We start from the raw sequence: 19911 nt of genomic DNA on the forward strand, positions 1-19911 counted from the left end.
TCCTGTCATCTCATGTTCTTCCTGTCGGAGTCAAACACCATCCAGCTCCATAACTCTCACAGATTACACAACACTAACCAATGTCTCACCACCTCCAACTAATTTTATTTAATAATCACAAAATACACAAGGTGCAGCAGGTCGAGATGTTACAGATGTTACAGATGTTACAGATGTTCCCGCAGCCATTAAATAAAATACGTAAATGTCAAAAATTCACACAGACAGCCGTTAAATAACAATTATCATAAATCTAATGAATAATCAAAACGTCATTTAAATAAAATAAAACTACACAAAATACACAGACAGGTTTCAGATGATTCAGATTTTCTATTTGTTATGATTTAAAGCATTTTTTTAGTGTATTTAGAGAAGCTAATGTCTAGACTTCAGTCATGTATGTTAATTAAATAAACTAAAACGTCTTTACTTATATTTTAAGATGTATTTGCATAAACATATTTGTTTAATTATTGATTAAATAAAATAGTAAGTAGAGAAGACGTTCAGGTTTGTTAACACTGTTTAATCTGCAGGACGTGTGTGAGATCTGTGGGACGCTGAAGAAAAATCCCTAGACTTGATTTAAGACTGAGCATCGAGGAGGAGCTCTGAAGAGTTTAAGAAAAACAAACAAACAGACAAACAAGTCACTGGAAGATAAACAAGGATAATAAACGATGTGATGTAACGGGTCTTATTTTGTAAGTGCTGTAGATGTTGTATCTGCTCCACCTCATACACGAGCTGTGTTTTATTTGGTCGGGTTTGTATTGCGGGTAAAGTGAGATGTTCAGTGTGTGTGTGTGTGTGTGTGTGTATGTTCTGGTGTGTGTGTGTTTTAAGGGGAAGTAAGGCATCTGGTGTGTGATCACGGTGTGTGTGTGTTCACTGCTGTGTGTGTGCACTTTGGATGAGATAAATGCTGAGAACAAAGGGTCAAAATGCTTAGCTGTATGTCACGTCACTTTCACTGTATGCTCCGGTATGTGTGTGTAGATGTTCCAGGGTGTGTGTGTGAGTGAGTGAGTGAGTGTGTGTGTGTGTGTGTGTGTGTTCCGGGGTGTGTGTGTGGATGTCCCGTTGTGTGTGGAAGGAAGGAACTAGTTTGTTTGCAGGAGAAAAGCAGTCACTTTCACTGCTTTTCTCCTGCACTAAATTGCACTAGCAACTTAAAGAAAAATAAAACCTTGACATTGCTTGCTCTAATCCCGCCTCTGTGTCTGTTCTTCCATCTCCCATCCCTCAGAGTGCCCTACACTGGTGGAGAATGCGGGCACCGGACACGGAGGAAGCGCCCAAACCCACTGTACCGCAGGTCTTGCAGCATCTTCTGCAGGCCAGCCTCCATCAGCACGGGGTGACCAAGAAGCTGGCCAAAAGTGTCAAGAGCACCACAGAGTAATTACTGGAGCTCCGGCGAGGGGCCCCTTATCAATCCCCTCCCTGATCCCGGCCACGATGCTCAGCGCAGGCTCACTAAGCTCAGCACTGAAGATGACATGGAGGCGTTCCTGGACACCTTTGAGCATACCGTGGACCGGGAGGGCTGGTTTAAGCAGGACTGGGCCGACGCCCCGGCTCCGTTGCTCAGTGGAGATGCCCAACTGGCGTATTATGCGATTGATCCAGAGAGTGCCCGAGACAGTAAAGGAAGAGATTATCGTCCGCTGTCGTCGATGCAGTGACTGCAGCCGGTGATTTTCACAGGTGGCAGTATGAGCCGACCAGCAACCCCCGTCCACAGATGGATGAGCTGCTGCGCATCATCAGGCGGACCGATCGATGAGCCCTTGGACCGATCGATGAGCCCATGACCATGATCGAGCCAGACCTTACGGCCCCAACCCAGACCCACAAACAACGGCTCGCGAGCTGCGGCCTGCACACCCCCGCCATTCCAAAAGGGCCCCCGGATTACCGTGGAGGTAAACAGCCACCCTGTGCCCGCGCTCTTGGCCCGGCCGGCCAAAATTCCCCTTTCAGTAGTCGGTGGAGACTCCTGCAGCCTTGTGTGTCCATGGCAATGCCCGTTCGGTCCCCACCACACAGGTAAATATCCAGAGCAAAGCAGGGGAGTGGACGCTCCTCTCCAGAAGCCAGCGCCGGCCCCCATTATTCCCCTTCCTATTATTGTCGAGGATTGACATGGATCTCATCGGGCCGCTGCCGAAATCTGCACGGAGTCATGAATACATCCTGGTGATAGTGGACTATGCCACCCGCTACCCTGAGGCAGTCCCACTTCAGAAGGCCACCTCTCAGAATATTGCCAGGGAGCTGCCAATGCTCATCAGCCGAGCCGGGATCCCAAAGGACATCCTCAGCAATCAAGGTTCGCCATTCATGTCGAAATTAATGATGGATCTGTGTGGGCTGTTGCAGTTCAAACACCCAAGGACGTCCGTCTACCACCCCCAGACAGATGGACTTGTAGACCGTTTCGACCAATCCCTGAAGCGGATGCTACAAAAGGTGGTAGAAGAGGAAGAGCGGAATTGGGACCTCCTCCTTCCTTACGTCCTCTTCGCTGTCCGAGAAACGCCCCAGGCCTCCACAGACTTCACACCGTTTGAACTCCTACTCGGAAGGCACCCTCGAGGCATGCTGGACGTGGCTCGGGAGGCCTGGGAGGAACAACCCTCCCCCTTCTGCTCAGACATCGGGACATGCAGGTATGGATCAAGTGCGTCGGGCCCACCGTGAAGGAACACCTACAGGAAGCCCAGCATGCACAGCAAAGGAGATACAATCGTCCCACCCATGCTAGGGAACTTCATCCTGGGGACCAAGTAATGCTACTCGTTCCTAGCGCCGCCTGCAAGTTCCTGGCGAAGTGGCAGGGCCCATAGACAGTCCTCGAGAGGGTGGGACCTGTAAATTATCAGTTGCAACAACCAGGACCAACCAGGACCTGGACCAGTTCGCAGATGTCTTCTCGTCCCGTCCAGGATGTACAGCACTGGTGCACCATGAGATCAAGACAGCGGCCATACAGGGTCCCGGAAGCCCGCCGTCGCGGTATGGAGGAAGAAGTGGAACGAATGTTGAAGGAATGGATTATTGAGGAGTCTGCCAGATCTTGGTCCATATTGTGGTGGTGCCTAAACCGGACGGGTCCATTCGCCTCTGTAACGACTTCCGGAGGCTCAACCAGAACTCGGATTTCGACAGCTATCCCCTCCCCCGAGTGGATGACCTGGTGGAGTGCTTGGGGAAGGCCTGGTTCATTTCCACCCTCGACCTGACAAAGGGCTATCGGCAGGTGGCCCTTGCGCTGGAGGCGAAACCGAAGACGGGGTTAAGGACCGCAAATGGCTTCTGGTAGTACCGGGTCCTTCCTTTTGGCCTACATGGGGTGCCAGTCACCTTCCAGCGCTGTGTGTATGTATGTGTGTGTATATATGTGTGTGTGTGCGTATATATATGTGTGTGTGTATATATATGTGTGTGTGTATGTATGTATTCTGTACCTTGAACATGAGCCCCAGTAAGATGATCATGGCCACACAGGGCACTATGTGTGTGTGTTCCGGTGTGTGTGTGTGTTCCGGTGTGTGTGTTCCGGTGTGTGTGTTCTGTACCTCGAACATGAGCCCCAGTAAGATGATCATGGCCACACAGGGCACTGTGTGTGTGTGTGTGTGTGTGTGTGTGTGTTCCGGTGTGTGTGTGTGTGTGTGTGTGTGTGTTCCGGTGTGTGTGTTCTGTACCTCGAACATGAGCCCCAGTAAGATGATCATGGCCACACAGGGCACTGTGTGTGTGTGTGTGTTCCGGTGTGTGTGTGTGTGTGTTCCGGTGTGTGTGTTCTGTACCTCGAACATGAGCCCCAGTAAGATGATCATGGCCACACACGACACCATATCAGCGTGATTCTGGATGACAAACTCGTGGCTCAGAACCGGAGGACTTTTGTTCTTCTTCCTGAAGCCCATCTCAGAGTTCCAGCTGTCTGTCTGTACACACGGATAAAGCGCTAAAGAGCTTCTTCTCTTTACAACAATAACAACATCAAGTCACTGAGATAAAGCGAGCTTTCACACTCCAGCTTCAGGAGTAAAGGAACACTTTGTATTCGTCTACAGATCCGACTGGAAGATACACCCGCTACCGGAAGTCAGCGTAGTCACGATTTACAAAACAAAAGTGCCGTTTCCGCTTCAAATCGGTTTAAAGAGCTTCTGAGATCCAAAAATTCCAATATTAAAAAGGCTTAGAATAAAGCACTGATTATAGACTTGTTTATTCACTTTACTGTAATATGTCCCATTGTGTAATTAAATAATTAACAAATTAAATTAATTCATATCATTTTGATGTCAATCCTGAAAAAAAACTTTCAGCTGTAGTAAAGAAACAGATATATATGTTTGTGTGTATATATGTAGGTGTATTGTGCTAAAGTGTTCCTCTGGTAGAAGATAATATTAATAATAATAATAATAATAATAATTTGAATAAAACTCATAACTGTCATCTATTAGCGCCAGGGTGACTCTTATTGTGACATGTTTCTGGCTTTTAAACCGGAAGTTTACGTTAAGTCCGCGTTAATGAACTTGAACACGTCGTTTTCACGCTCTAACTCTGGACGCAGGTAAATTTATGTTCTGTGTTAAATATAAATATATGTGTTTATACTGGACTTGTGTTTGTATACAGGAAATATATAAATAAGGCTATAATTATTGTCATTGTGCTGCTCTGAGGTAAAATGTTAGCTTGTTTGCTAAGACGGTTAGCCTGTAGCTCAGACAGTTAGCCTGTAGCTCAGACAGTTAGCCTGTAGCTCAGACAGTTAGCCTGTAGCTCAGACAGTTAGCCTGTAGCTCAGACAGTTAGCCTGTAGCTCAGACTGTTAGCCTGTAGCTCAGACGGTTAGCCTGTAGCTCAGACGGTTAGCCTGTAGCTCAGACGGTTAGCCTGTAGCTCAGACGGTTAGCCTGTAGCTCAGACGGTTAGCCTGTAGCTCAGACGGTTAGCCTGTAGCTCAGACGGTTAGCCTGTAGCTCAGACGGTTAGCCTGTAGCTCAGACGGTTAGCCTGTAGCTCAGACGGTTAGCCTGTAGCTCAGACGGTTAGCCTGTAGCTCAGACGGTTAGCCTGTAGCTCAGACGGTTAGCCTGTAGCTCAGACGGTTAGCCTGTAGCTCAGACGGTTAGCCTGTAGCTCAGACTGTTAGCCTGTAGCTCAGACTGTTAGCCTGTAGCTCAGACTGTTAGCCTGTAGCTCAGACTGTTACTCAGCCTGTAGCTCAGACTGTTACTCAGCCTGTAGCTCAGACTGTTACTCAGCCTGTAGCTCAGACTGTTACTCAGCCTGTAGCTCAGACTGTTACTCAGCCTGTAGCTCAGACTGTTACTCAGCCTGTAGCTCAGACTGTTACTCAGCCTGTAGCTCAGCCTGTTACTCAGCCTGTAGCTCAGCCTGTAGCTCAGACTGTTACTCAGCCTGTAGCTCAGACTGTTACTCAGCCTGTAGCTCAGACTGTTACTCAGCCTGTAGCTCAGACTGTAGCTCAGACTGTTACTCAGCCTGTAGCTCAGACTGTTACTCAGCCTGTAGCTCAGACTGTTACTCAGACTGTTACTCAGCCTGTAGCTCAGCCTGTTACTCAGCCTGTAGCTCAGCCTGTTACTCAGCCTGTAGCTCAGCCTGTTACTCAGCCTGTAGCTCAGCCTGTTACTCAGCCTGTAGCTCAGCCTGTTACTCAGCCTGTAGCTCAGCCTGTTACTCAGCCTGTAGCTCAGCCTGTAACTCAGCCTGTAACTCAGCCTGTAGCTCAGCCTGTTACTCAGCCTGTTACTCAGCCTGTAGCTCAGCCTGTAGCTCAGCCTGTAGCTCAGCCTGTAGCTCAGCCTGTAGCTCAGCCTGTTGCTCAGCCTGTAGCTCAGCCTGTAGCTCAGACTGTAGCTCAGACTGTAGCTCAGCCTGTAGCTCAGCCTGTTACTCAGCCTGTAGCTCAGCCTGTTACTCAGACTGTAGCTCAGCCTGTAGCTCAGCCTGTTACTCAGCCTGTAGCTCAGCCTGTTACTCAGACTGTAGCTCAGCCTGTTACTCAGACTGTAGCTCAGACTGTTACTCAGACTGTAGCTCAGACTGTTACTCAGACTGTAGCTCAGACTGTAGCTCAGACTGTTACTCAGACTGTAGCTCAGACTGTAGCTCAGACTGTAGCTCAGACTGTAGCTCAGACTGTAGCTCAGACTGTTACTCAGACTGTTACTCAGACTGTAGCTCAGACTGTTACTCAGACTGTAGCTCAGACTGTAGCTCAGACTGTAGCTCAGACTGTAGCTCAGACTGTTACTCAGACTGTTACTCAGACTGTTACTCAGACTGTAGCTCAGACTGTTACTCAGACTGTAGCTCAGACTGTAGCTCAGACTGTTACTCAGACTGTAGCTCAGACTGTTACTCAGACTGTTACTCAGACTGTAGCTCAGACTGTTACTCAGACTGTAGCTCAGACTGTTGCTCAGACTGTTACTCAGACTGTAGCTCAGACTGTTACTCAGACTGTAGCTCAGACTGTTACTCAGACTGTAGCTCAGACTGTTACTCAGACTGTAGCTCAGACTGTTACTCAGACTGTAGCTCAGACTGTTACTCAGACTGTAGCTCAGACTGTTACTCAGACTGTAGCTCAGACTGTTACTCAGACTGTAGCTCAGACTGTTACTCAGACTGTAGCTCAGACTGTTAGCCTGTAGCTCAGACTGTTAGCCTGTAGCTCAGACTGTTAGCCTGTAGCTCAGACTGTTAGCCTGTAGCTCAGACTGTTAGCCTGTAGCTCAGACTGTTAGCCTGTAGCTCAGACTGTTAGCCTGTAGCTCAGACTGTTAGCCTGTAGCTCAGACTGTTAGCCTGTAGCTCAGACTGTTAGCCTGTAGCTCAGACTGTTAGCCTGTAGCTCAGACTGTTAGCCTGTAGCTCAGACTGTTAGCCTGTAGCTCAGACTGTTAGCCTGTAGCTCAGACTGTTAGCCTGTAGCTCAGACTGTTAGCCTGTAGCTCAGACGGTTGTCAAATAAAAACTCCAAGGCTAAATAAATCTACATTCTGTGTAAATTTGTGCTAAAGTGGAATAAACTGAGGATAATGATGATGATGATGATGATGATGATCCTCAGAGATGTCTGAAGCTGAGATGGACCCAGATGTGGCATTAGGACTCTTTGAAGAAGGAGCCACTTTGGTTCTCCTCGGCGTTCCTGAAGGAACCGAGCTGGGTCTGGACTATAAGACCTGGGGGGTGGGTCCACGTTTCCGTGGCATTAAGATGATCCCTCCAGGAATCCACTTCCTCCATTATAGCCCAGCTAATGCTAAGAGTCAGGGCGGAGAACTGGGTCCTAAACGCGGCGTCTTCCTCTCGCTGAAGCCTCGCGAGATCCTTTTGGCTCACTGGGACAAAGACGAGGAGGATTTGGACTTTTCTGTGTCAGAGAATTCAGAAGAGGTTTCTCGTGTGCGCTCCAGCCTCCGTGAGCTCGATTCCTACCTGGGACCGTATCCATATGACACTCTGAGGAAGTGGGTGTCTCTGACGGATAAACTGAGCCAGGATGTAGCGAGCGCGCTGCAGCCTCTGAGCGGACGTGTGTGCGCCTTCAGCGACGTGGTTCCCGAACTGCAGCTGACACACACCAAAGACAGAACCGAGCAGAACCTCCCTCGGAACGACACGGAGTGCCGGAGCATGAAGGAAGGACTGGATAGACTTCCACGCATGAAGCAGAGGGAAGGAACGGAATTCCGTTTCTCTCACATCCCTCAGCAAACGTATCCTCCAGGAGCCACGCCCGCTCAGATCACACAGTGCAGCATGGACCTCAGCTACGCCCTCAACCAGCTGCTCGAGAACAACTACAAGGAACAGCCGCTCAACGTCCTCGGTACACGACCGTTACACTTCCACTGTAAACTATAGGAACACAAATCATCAAAGCAGAGAGATTTCATTTTATGTGTAGAATGGATTCAGTTGGTTCTTATTGTGTGTGTGTGTGTGTGTGTGTGTGTGTGTGTGTGTGTGTGTGTGTGTGTGTGTGTTGTAGGCGAGTTACAGTTTGCCTTTGTGTGTTTCCTCATTGGGAACGTGTATGAGGGGTTTGAACACTGGAAGCAGCTGCTGCTTCTCCTCTGCAGGAGTGAGGAGGCCATGAGACAGCGCTCTGATCTTTACCTGGGCCTCATCAGCGTCCTCTACCACCAGCTCGGTGAAATTCCTCCCGACTTCTTTGTTGACATCGTGTCTCAGAACAACTTCCTAACCTCCACGTTACAGGTAGCGAGAGAAGACGTACGCCGAGTTGAACAGACTGGACAAGAAGAAAAACCTCCTCTAATTCTCTCTTCTTTTTTTTTAATCTCTTCTCCAGGATTTCTTCCAGTTTGCAGGTTCTCCAGGTGTCAACACTACTCTCAGAAAAAGAGCGGAGAAGTTTAAAGCTCATCTGACCAAGAAGTTCCGCTGGGATTTCGAGGTAGACCTGGACGAGTGTGCGCCGGTGGTGGTGGAGCTTCCAGAAGGAGTCACGCTGGACTGAAGCTCACACGATGTTCTGAGAAACATCAGAGAGATGGACACCTCACACACACGGACGTGACTGATCTTTTGTCCTTCATCATCGTTAGTGATATGGTTATTGTTAACGGTGAAAGTTGCACTTGTAGAAGAAAAGTAATGTTTTGGTTAGAAATAAAGTCAGAAGTGAGAAGAATTTTTTTTTTTTAAGTTGGACTCAAGTGTAATGTTGGTAATTAAAGGAAGCTCATAGCTACAAGTTTAATGTCTCCTCAAGCAGCTTTGTGGCGCTGTTTATTCTCTTAAACACAATCACTGATGTGGTTTCTGACTGTTTTCTAATAAAAACATACTCAGTCCAGTAAAGCTTCGGTGTTGAACGCTACACCAGTGCTTCCCTTTCAGAAAGGGTTTCAGTACCAGGTAGAACCCAGTTAGGATGGTGAAAACCATAAAGTACCAAAAGGAACCCTTGAAGAACATTTATTTTCTTAGAGATCGTGGAGCTCCTGACAGGTTCTAGAGATCACAGACATCAGTGAGTGATCATTTGGACACTTACACAGTAAATACTTCCTCTCTTAGAAATCAGGGTTCTAGAGTTTGTTAATAATTAATTAAGCGTCGGACTTCATTCTAATTGGGAAACATTTAGCTGGAGTTTTCTACACAGACCTTTAAGGTTTCCTGGCAGGACCAACTGAAGAGTCTTTGGAGAAGTTTGTAGCTTATTTTATTTGCAGCTTTGAGCAAAATGGAACGTTTAAAAGCCCTCGAAGAACTTTTGTAAAACCTTATGATAATGTTTTCCCCTCAGAAAGGGTTCAAACCCAGGGGGTAACTTACCTCTAATTACCCAATAAACCTTAAAGAACCCTCCAAGAACTAAAAAAAATCTACAACCAAGAGCTACGTCTTAAAACGAGTCTCTGTCTTTCCAAAACGTCTGGAAGATGTTGAATCATGACGGATATGAAACGTGACGATTTAGACATGCTAATCTGTTAGCTACGTTAGCGTCTGTCACGTCTAATCAAGTCTGATTTGTAATTGGAGTTAAAGAAAGGTTAAAAGTCTCGGTTTTGTTTTTGACCACATTGTAATTTAAACAATTAAATACCTTTTTTTGTTTTGTTAATAAAAGTCAATTTTCTTCATTGTTTGTTGTGTCTGTATCTAAGGTTTGTATCATGATTTGTACAGATTTATACCTGGTGATCAAACTGACATAAAAACAGGCAGAAATGCATCATGACCTTATTACAAAAACTCAAAAGTCTCAAACAATAAACTCACTTTATATATTTAAAGTTTCACAAACATTTCTTAGAGACACAATTCCATGAGCATTAATTGTATTAACACAACTATAGTGAAGCACACAGGAAGTAACACAGGTCCAAAGTCCAGAAAGTTAGTGTCAACTAATTAAAACAATAAAGAATGTACAACTTTAATATGTTTCATTAAATATGTGTTTTATTAAATAAACAAAGCATAACAGTTATATATATATATATAGGGGGCACAGTGGCTTAGTGGTTCGATTCCCGCCTCCACCTTGTGTGTGTGGAGTTGCATGTTCTCCCCGTGCCTCGGGGGTTTCCTCCGGGTACTCCGGTTTCCTCCCCCGGTCCAAAGACATGCATGGTAGGTTGATTGGCATCTCTGGAAAATTGTCCGTAGTGTGTGATTGTGTGAGTGAATGAGAGTGTGTGTGTGTGTGTGTGTGTGAGTGAATGAGAGTGTGTGTGTGTGTGCCCTGTGATGGGTTGGCACTCCGTCCAGGGTGTATCCTGTCTTGATGCCCGATGACGCCTGAGATAGGCACAGGCTCCCTGTGACCCGAGGTAGTTCGGATAAGCGGTAAGCGATATATATATGAGTCATGACGTCATGTAGATGTTAGTGCAGTGTGTCCACTAGGGGGCAGAACAGATACACAACGAGGCTTTGCGGATTTAGAATGACTTTGTATTTTGAACACTGAATAAATCTCCATGTTTATAAATATGTTATAAAGAGTGTTTTGCTTCTTTGACCCTTTAAACCTTTCCTCATTTACGACTTTCTCACATCTTGACAGTGTGTCTGGGAACGAAGGTCTGACTACATCAGAGGAGATCAAAAAACTGACTAAACATAAACCCGGGCTTCGTTCCCAGCCCTTTATTCTCACACTCAGCGTTATAATGAATGGAGATGTCATCTCCATCAGCCTCAAGCCTTTTCTTATCTAGCAGGATTGATTTAGCAGCAGCATAAAGGCCTCCATGAGCTCCGTCACGGTGTGTATGCAGGAGAAACTCGAACCGCCTGCTTAATTACCCCGAACGCTCACTGCATTCACAGCGTCCTGATGAATGAGCAAATGAGGAAAAGCAAAAGCTTCTTCTGACTTTCCCATTGTGTCCCTCCTTTCACGTCTTCTCCGTAAGGTCCACTTCCGACACCTCATACAGCTCTCTGTGCGTCAGCTTCAATGTCCTTCAGTGTGAAGCGGTGAAAGGTCCGGCTTTGGTTTACAATCAGAATCGACATCTGAGGCTTTTGTGCTGCAGGAATTGACGGCGGCGAACGGAGCAGCGTCGGAATGAAATAAACACCATCTGACTGATCAGACATGACGTGTGAGCTGTGGAAAGTCTGTCAAAAAAATAAATAAATAAAAAGATTCTAGTAATTATTTCATGTCATTCGGTCACATGAACACATGACGTTCTCATGAACAATGTGATGACGTGAAAAGAATCTTAAAAATCATCTTAAATAAAAATAATAACCGGATTCTCTCCTCCGTTTCCTTCCGAGTTTTTAATCCTCCCTTTTACAAAAATATCAAAAGCGATTTGAAACCCAGAGCCGAGCACAGCGGCGTGACGCCGTGTCACAATCTGTCACATCAAACATCTCAGGAGTCACATCATGGGTGTTGTGTGGAACAGGAGGAGACGCTGAGAAACACGGAAACTGACTGGAAACTGACTGGAAAAAGGGTCCGAACACACAGATAGACTTATAATAATAAAATAACAAAAGAATGACCACAGAGGTCATGGGTCAGAGGTCAGAACAAGGCTGTAGAAGTTCAGTCCAACCCCCTGATGTTTTCTGTATTGGACTCAGACTTCTAGACTCCAGGAATTGTTGTCGTTGTGCTTTTGGTTTGAACTGAGAGTTGGTGTTTGTGTCCTGCACAAAGTTTAACATAAAGTCTTTTATTCAGCAGTAAAGAGATGAATCTTTGGAGTAATTCAAGAATTTAATGAACTAGTTACAGTAAAGTTTTGGCTTTGAAAAGGATTTCATGTTTTTCATGTCTGTCCTCCTGTCCGTCCTCCTGAGTGATCAATGTCTGTCCTCCTGAGTGATCCCTGTCTGTCCTCCTGAGTGATCAATGTCCGTCCTCCTGAGTGATCAATGTCTGTCCTCCTGAGTGATCCCTGTCTGTCCTCCTGAGTGATCAATGTCTGTCCTCCTGTCTGTCCTCCTGAGTGATCCCTGTCCGTCCTCCTGTCTGTCCTCCTGAGTGATCCCTGTCTGTCCTCCTGAGTGATCAATGTCTGTCCTCCTGAGTGATCCCTGTCTGTCCTCCTGAGTGATCAATGTCTGTCCTCCTGAGTGATCAATGTCTGTCCTCCCTCACCTTCTGATTCCCTCACCTTCGCTCTGAAATCATGGAATTGCATCATTTTTTTTAGATCCTTCAGCTTTGTTCTTTCAGGCCTTGTCAGTTACAATCAGAGTTTCCTGCAGGTTGTGAGTTTGTGAGTTTGTGCAGGAGAATAAACATCTCAATCAAACAGCGGTGACACGAAAAAGACAGTAATGATGAGATGAGACTTTGTGTGTTTGTGTTTGTGTGGCTTTATTGTGTTTCACTCTCCCTTTCTCTCTCTCTTTTCTCTCTCTCTCTCTCTCTCTCTCTCTCCCTCTCTGTCTCTGTCTCTCTCTCTCTCTTTCTCTCTCTCTCATTCTCTCTCTCTCTCTCTCTCTCTCCCTCTCTGTCTCTGTCTCTCTCTCTCTCTTTCTCTCTCTCTCGTTCTCTCTCTCTCTCTCTCTCTCTCTCGTTCTCTCTCTCTCTCGTTCTCTCTCTCTCTCTCTCTCTCTCTCTCTCTCTCTCTCTCTCTCTCTCTCTCGCTTTCCCCCTAATTGACCATGTCTCTGTGATTATGCCTCGAGTCACAGAAATGGAGATGTCGTTGGACGACTGCTGATTTTATTCTCTTTCTCAGCAGGGTTTCAGCCCAAACACTCAGGCACTTCATGCACTTTTAGTTAAATAACGATTTGTTCTGCTTGTCATTAAAACATAAATATACGCTATAAACGTTCGCCGTGGAGGAACACAGGACCGTCTGTGAGACTCAATGTTTTTTATTTTTTTATTCCTGTCTGCTTTCCTTCATCCCCACAGCTGCTGCCGCCGTTACGTTACTTATTGAGCTCTGGAGGTTTTTCAGATGAGACCTGTATCAGTAAACACTTCTACAGGAGGGACTGTAGAGCTTCACTGTGGCTTCACCATAAAGACACGGGCGTGTTATAAGTCATGCTTTTCACTCTGATCACTATGACCACGCTGCACAGATGCACAACAGCCAAGAGAGTTCACACTGGATTAAACTTTAAAGCTGCAGTGTGTTAAATCTGTATAGAGTCAAGGTAAGATTTTGGACCTCATCTGAAGGACCTACAGAGTTCGTACACGTTTCTGGCCAAATGATGCTTCGGTGTGTCAGAGGACGTGATGTGATGTGGCGGCGGAGTTGAGCACCGATATGACTGCAGTGTAGAAATTAATAAACAAACTACACAAAAACAGACACATTAGGAACAAGACTAAAGCCGACGAGACAACAAACAGGGCACGACATCGACATAAAGCAGACCAGGAAACAGGAAGTTAAATAAAGTGTAAACTCTATTTACAGAGCTGTTTTTGTTTAGCGTTGTTCAGCTACGTCCTGGTTTTCACCTGATATCAGGCTGAAGCTGATTGGTTGTCTGTCGCTAAGCAACAAGGCGTAATGTTCTAACAGCACATCGTTTCACACTGTACACGTTCCTCTCCATGATGTGGAGTTAACACTGTAAAAGCTCCAGAGCAGAGTTTCATCACACGTGTTCCTTATATGTTCCTCTGGTTTAGAACAAGTTCTGCAGATCAGTTTACTTAGAACTTAGAACCCAACAGGCTGCTGTTATCATGATGTTCCTTATTTAAAGGTTTCATTTCTATTTTTAAGTGCAATAACGTTACCCTTAAATAAAGCCCAGTGAAGGAGGAATTAAACAGTGAACAGTGAAGTTCTGCGATATGAAGGAACCACATCCATCACCGTCCAGACCCTCTGATGGAGCTCCTTTAACATCTGCAGCTGATTAAACTCTAGTTCTCACTACACATTAGATACATTACAGGAGATTAGAACTGAAACCTTATTCAAGCTCAGAAATATTCTGAGACTTCAGCTCTGGTGACACCTTCTGAGGAAAACATCACACATTAAATGTGAAAATCAACCTTCTCCACAGCTGGTCTAAAGAGCGTAGATCTTCAGGTCTTAGATTAGTCTGGATAAGGCAATATTTAGAGTGATGTTCTGATCTGGATGTAGATGAGATGAGCTGGAGGACGAGGGTGATGGTGATGTTCTGACCTGGATGTGGATGCAATCGTCTGGGTGAAACTCTGTCTGTCTTTATCTCTTTATTGTGTCTGCAGAAGTGGAACACAGGTTTATAATCACTGGACTTGACACTTGGCCTCATGAAGCTGAACCATATTTTTCTCCCCTCTGTTACTTCTTTCTTGGATCCCTGACAAGTTTCAGCCATGTAAATGTTCATAGCATGACATAAAAAGCACATAAACCCTTCCTAACTGACAAAAGCCTACGGAAACCTTTATGAAAGCTTTTCTAACAGACATAAAAACAGGTTCTTCAAGAGTTTATCGTGTACAGAAGGGTTCTTATCTTCTTAAAAGCTTTTCTGATGTACACTATGTACTGTGTAAGTTCACACCCCAAATAATTGCTCCAAAAGCTGTGAAGAACATTTAGCTTCTTGGTACTTTGTGAAGGTTCTTCTACTCTGTTTTGGAACTCTCTTATAGGAAATGGGGTAAGTGTGTGTCACAAACTTATTTTCTGCTTGTTATCTAGAAACTTTCAGGAGTTTAAACCTTCTTTGTACTTGGTAATGTTTAGAAAATTAAGCCTACTTATTTATTACAAAGGACCCTTAAGAATGTAGAATCCTCAACAAAATTGATTTGTATCAGAAAGAAATCAACCTTTTTCTGGGAGGTAAGAATCCTGTAAGATCCAGTGGACTCTTGAGGAACCCTTGAGGAACCCTTGAGGAACACCCTGAGGAACACTTGAAGAAGACTTGAGGAACGCTTGAGGAACACTTGAGGAACCCTTGAGGAATGCTTGAGGAACACTTGAAGAACTGGGGAAGTGTGCAAAACAAGCTCCAAATGTATTGCTCATTATTTTCGTCTTATTATTGTGAAAGTCTTGCACTCAGCCGAGCACTTCGGCCTCCGATAAACCTCAACGATTCACTTTTGAATGAAAGTGTGTCTGTGTTCTGCACCTTACAGTCCTGAGAAGAACATATCTAGAACCTGATAGCTGTCTTATAAACTTTTAAAAGGTTCTTTAAGGGTTAAAGGTTAAAAAACTTCCAAAAGCCTTCTACTTTAAATGGAAAGTAAACACTGGAGTAACTCTGAACATTAAAGGTTCCCAGGAGGGAAAACGAGAACTGCTGAAGACTCCAGATTGACTTGGCCATGATTTTCTTCTGAGTATCGAGAACCTGTCAGAGCTCAGAAGGCTCCTCTTAGACTCAGAAGTTTTTTTAATGTTTTGATTTTCACCAGTTTCGTTTCTACTGTATTTATTTGAAATGATCTTCATGTGTTGCCAGTTCCTCTGTCTCAAGACTCCACGTTTGTTTTCATTTTCATCTGAAATCTGGAGCCGTCGCTCGCTCTGTTACACGTTTGTGTCGATAAAATCCTGGAAAACGCACAAACGTGGTTTTGTTATCATCCGTGATGTTTACGATGATCTTTATGCCAATTTAACCTCGTAAATCATCTGCTGGACTGCAGACTGTTCAGCTCCTGGAGTCTGTAACCGAAAGCGATCGTGTTTTAGCTTTAACTCGTCGTTAACTCTGCTGTTTATTTTATTTTAGACTCATGCAGTCGCTGGATTTTATTTTAATACACATTTATGACGAGCTCTGACTCAGGGAAGATTTTTGGAGGTTTGTTTGTAAGTAAAAGTTTCTGTGAGACAGAGAGAATAAACACGGACGGAGAATGAAACGTTTTTTTTATTCACAGTTAAAACTTATTTCCTCAACAATTTCCAGATACACTTCTTCAAAGAAAAAAAAGCTTTCTTCGTCAATTTACACGCAGCAAGCTTTCTTTTATCACTGCTGCTTCAAGACAGATGTGAGGTCTGTGATCTAGTGATTCATTTATATGGTTTATTATCCTGCTAATAACATGACACATCGCTCTTAGACAGCTACACTATTTACTGCTACAGACAACGGTAAAAAAAGGGACTCATATGCACATGAATGACTCCCTGAACTTACTGATTTAAATGATTCACTACAACTGATTCATTGATTAAAACAATGACTCGCTGAATGCAAGAGGAGAAAATGTTTGTTTGTGAAAAATTCAAACTGAATGTGAATGAGTGAATCCTCTCTCTCACTCATCTTCTACCGCTTATCTGAACTACCTCGGGTCACGGGGAGCCTGTGCCTATCTCAGGCGTCATCGGGCATCAAGGCAGGATACACCCTGGACGGAGTGCCAACCCATCACAGGGCACACACACACACTCTCATACACTCACACAATCACACACTACGGACAATTTTCCAGAGATGCCCCCGAGGCACGGGGAGAACATGCAAACTCCACACACACAAGGCGGAGGCGGGAATCGAACCCCGACCCTGGAGGTGTGAGGCGAACGTGCTAACCACTAAGCCACTGTGACCCCCCTGAGTGAATCCTATTCAGGACAAAAAGATTCACAGACTCAAAAAGGAATCTAGGTCATGACTGAAAGATTCATTGATTCAAACATTGACTCGCTGAATGCAAGAGGAGTAAAGTTTTCAGTGAGTCAAGATTCAGATGCTTAAATCTGATTCAGTAACTGACTCATCTAGGAGAAGTGAATCTCCAGTCTCCATCATGACAGGATGGCTCAGTGATTCAAAAGCCTGACTGTATGAACGAGCGAGTGTCATGACAGAATGATTCACTGATTTAAACTTGAAAGCAGGTATGAAGGCTATTTTCTGATGCTTTCTTGTCTTCTCTTGCCTGTAAATTTAAGCACAGAGAAGTGAAATCAGAGCTCTGGAGTCCTGTTGAGATGCAGAGGGAGGACAGAAAGGAAGTTCTGGATATGAAGATGACTTTCAGCTGTGGATCAGAGGCTGCACACAAAGTCGCTTCGATAAGCAGGAACCAAAGTGCTGGTTATTATCTTCACATCATTTCACTTTCACAGTGACATTATTTCGTCCTTTAGCACGGTTTCTTCCTTTAGCAGTTTGTCAGCTTGTGTTTTGTTTTTCTACCTTAATCTCTTTCCTATACCTATAACGTCTGTGTGTGTTAAACAGACAGAGTTTTGTAGCTTTACTCCTAAAGGGATGACGCTTGGTGGAAACTCTGTCAGTATGAAATCACTCTAAAAATTAAAAAGATTGAGTTTGTAAAGCAGCATGTTGCTTTTTCCACTGAGGTAAGTGGCCTAAGCGAAGCCCCACTCCATATATAAAGGGTGTGTTATAAAAGTGAGAACTGAAAGTGTCAGACGGTTTAGCAGCCGAGTTGCCAAGTGTGTGAGACAAAAGTCCCCATTCCAAAATTGACCATCATCTGTCCATGCCAAACATTTCTAATCAAACAGTTTCCCTCTGCATCGACGTTTCAATAATACGCTCACGAATGATCAGAAATATTGTCTAATGTGTGGGAAATAATCTATAACCTGATGTTAGTGTGAAGCAGTTACTGTAAGCTCATGAGGTTGTATTCAGTGTACTTTGTTTTGGACTCTAGAAATACTGACAGGATTATTTTAGTGTGTGAAAAAAATAAACGTGTAGCAGTGAGAACATAGTGGAGGCAAAATCTGGCAACCCTGTTAGTAAAGCGTAATACACAAGACAGTAGAAATGTTTGTGTGTGTGTGTGTGTGTGTGTGTGTGTGTGGGTTCAGGCTGCTCGTTTATCACACCATCACTTTTTGGAAAGCCCTATGATTTATTTTGGACTCGAGCAGCTTTTAAAACCCCACCAGAGAAAAACAGCCTTTCCTTTTTCCTGCATTTTTTTTTCTCTTTGTCTCTTAAATACAACTTTAAAATTTCAGAGCCACAGATTTTACAGGCCAGCTGTAGGGTCTGGAGTTCAGTGGAGACACACACTGGGCCTAAAACCCTGCTCTGAAGTCTATGAGCCTACTTGGGGATTTATTTCAAATAATTTTGAATTCAGAAGAAGGAAATTCTTGGTCTCAGATGTGTGTGATTTAAAGTCATCCCTCCGGCCCTAAATCATCAGCACGCCGCCGTCGTCTTCGGCTCCATCGCAGTGCTGATTTTCAGTTTGAAACGTTTTTTTTTTTTCACCGTTCTCGTTGTCACACGCCCTCCAGGTGTAGGCGTGTTTAATCAGATCCACTCTGAGCTTTGATTACCGGACGATCCATAAACAAGAGCGTGTTTACAGGAAATAAAACCCAAACGCAGAGCACATGATGCCAATACAGCCATAATGTTGTTGTTTGCACGCTAAAGTTAGGGATGATCACATCAGGCTGTTTGAGCAGAACACTGGTCCTGATGGAGATGACCTAACATCTCTTCCATGCAAACACATGTGCTTTCTTATCTATAATATAAATAAAATATATATCATAACAATTTTATTTAAAAAAAAACATCATCTCTCTCTTTTTCTCGTAAAACCGGTTAAAAATATTCATTTCATTTTTATTTATTATTACTGCATGGGTTCACACACACACACACACACACACACACACACACACACACACACACACACACACACAAACACACACACATGCACACACACATACACAAACACACACACTGGCACATGCACACATGCACACACACACAAACACACACACATATGCACACACACATACACAAACACACACACACATACACATGCAGACACACACATACACAAAAACACACACACACATACACAAAAACACACACACACGCACACACACATACACAAACACACACACATACACAAGCACACATGCACACACACATACACAAACACACACATACACATGCACACACACATACACAAAGACACACACATACACATGCACACACACACACACACACACACACACATTTACACACAACATGTTCTGACCAGTCAGAATCCACTGACACTTTTCTGCACTTTTAGCATGTTGTACTTGTGCTACATGGAATTAGCCCCGCCCACTATGATGTCATTGAGTGCTATTTTAATGCGTCATTATCCACCGAAAATCAATTACATTTAAAAAATTGTGCTTGATCTGGAATCTAAGCTGGGTTATAAATCAAGAATACTCAAACACACACACACACACACACACACACACACACACAGATTCATTTACAGCAACAATGTAAATCATTATTCTACCACAGTGACTAATTTAGCAGAAAGCTTGGCTACATTCCTCTGGAGCGTTATTCCCAGCGCTCCAGGCCTTTCCGTGAGAGTCCGAGGCGAGTTTGTTCCCTCTTAAGCCTCGAGTGCTCCCTTGTGCTCCCTTGAGTGGTCTCCAGGCTGTGGTTTTTAGGGGCCCTAGCCTTGGATGTGCACTTGGAGGAGATCTGGGACAGGTCGCCGGTCCTCCTCAGGGGAATAACGGCATTCTGCGGTTCTGTTAAAGTCGAGCTGTTTCCCTTCAGCTCGAGCTGATCTAATCTCTGTGGAGCTTCGTGAAGCGCTTCATCTATGTTTTCATTGTGTTTCTTTCTGCTCTGCATGTGCAGGATGAGGTCTGGATGACCTCAGTCATCTGTGTGTGTTATGCGTTACAGGTTTAAAGCATGTGAAAGACGGAGAACATCAATGGCACCGTGGTTAAAAACACTCCAGAGCTGATAGAGTTAATGAGCTCCATCTTTCTTTCACTTAAGTGTATCCGTAACATTACGTTCGGCATTTATTACATATTTCAGGATTTTTATTGCTTTCTTTATTCCTGAGCTGTGGCTGCTCTTGGCAGGCTTCCAGCTCTCCATCTGAAGGACGAATTAGATCTC

General features: G+C 44.7%; 2 protein-coding genes across 4 annotated transcripts in view; one reads left to right on the top strand and one right to left on the bottom strand.

The window, feature by feature from the left end:
• zgc:113278 (Translocating chain-associated membrane protein 1-like 1-like) overlaps positions 1-4140 on the bottom strand; it is a 16562-nt gene extending 12422 nt beyond the window's left edge. For 2 of the 3 annotated variants that reach the window (XR_009650001.1, XM_060894133.1), the window contains exon 1: positions 3822-4140. Coding sequence is in view for 2 of the 3 variants with exons in the window: in XM_060894133.1 (XP_060750116.1) it covers positions 3822-3941 (120 nt within the window). In the remaining variant the exon portion in view is untranslated. Of the gene's footprint in view, positions 1-3587; positions 3627-3821 lie in introns of those variants that run through there. The other variant, XM_060894134.1, reaches the window with a different exon arrangement.
• A 345-nt stretch (positions 4141-4485) lies between these two features.
• On the top strand, positions 4486-9692 carry aar2 (AAR2 splicing factor). Its single transcript, XM_060894604.1, has 4 exons — positions 4486-4603; positions 7139-7903; positions 8066-8295; positions 8390-9692. The coding sequence occupies exons 2-4, from the start codon at positions 7141-7143 to the stop codon at positions 8555-8557; spliced, it is 1161 nt and encodes a 386-aa protein (XP_060750587.1). The 5' UTR covers positions 4486-4603; positions 7139-7140; the 3' UTR covers positions 8558-9692.
• The last annotated feature ends 10219 nt before the right edge of the window (positions 9693-19911 follow it).

The sequence above is a fragment of the Tachysurus vachellii genome, chromosome 19 (assembly GCF_030014155.1).
Source record: "Tachysurus vachellii isolate PV-2020 chromosome 19, HZAU_Pvac_v1, whole genome shotgun sequence".
NCBI lineage: Eukaryota > Metazoa > Chordata > Actinopteri > Siluriformes > Bagridae > Tachysurus > Tachysurus vachellii.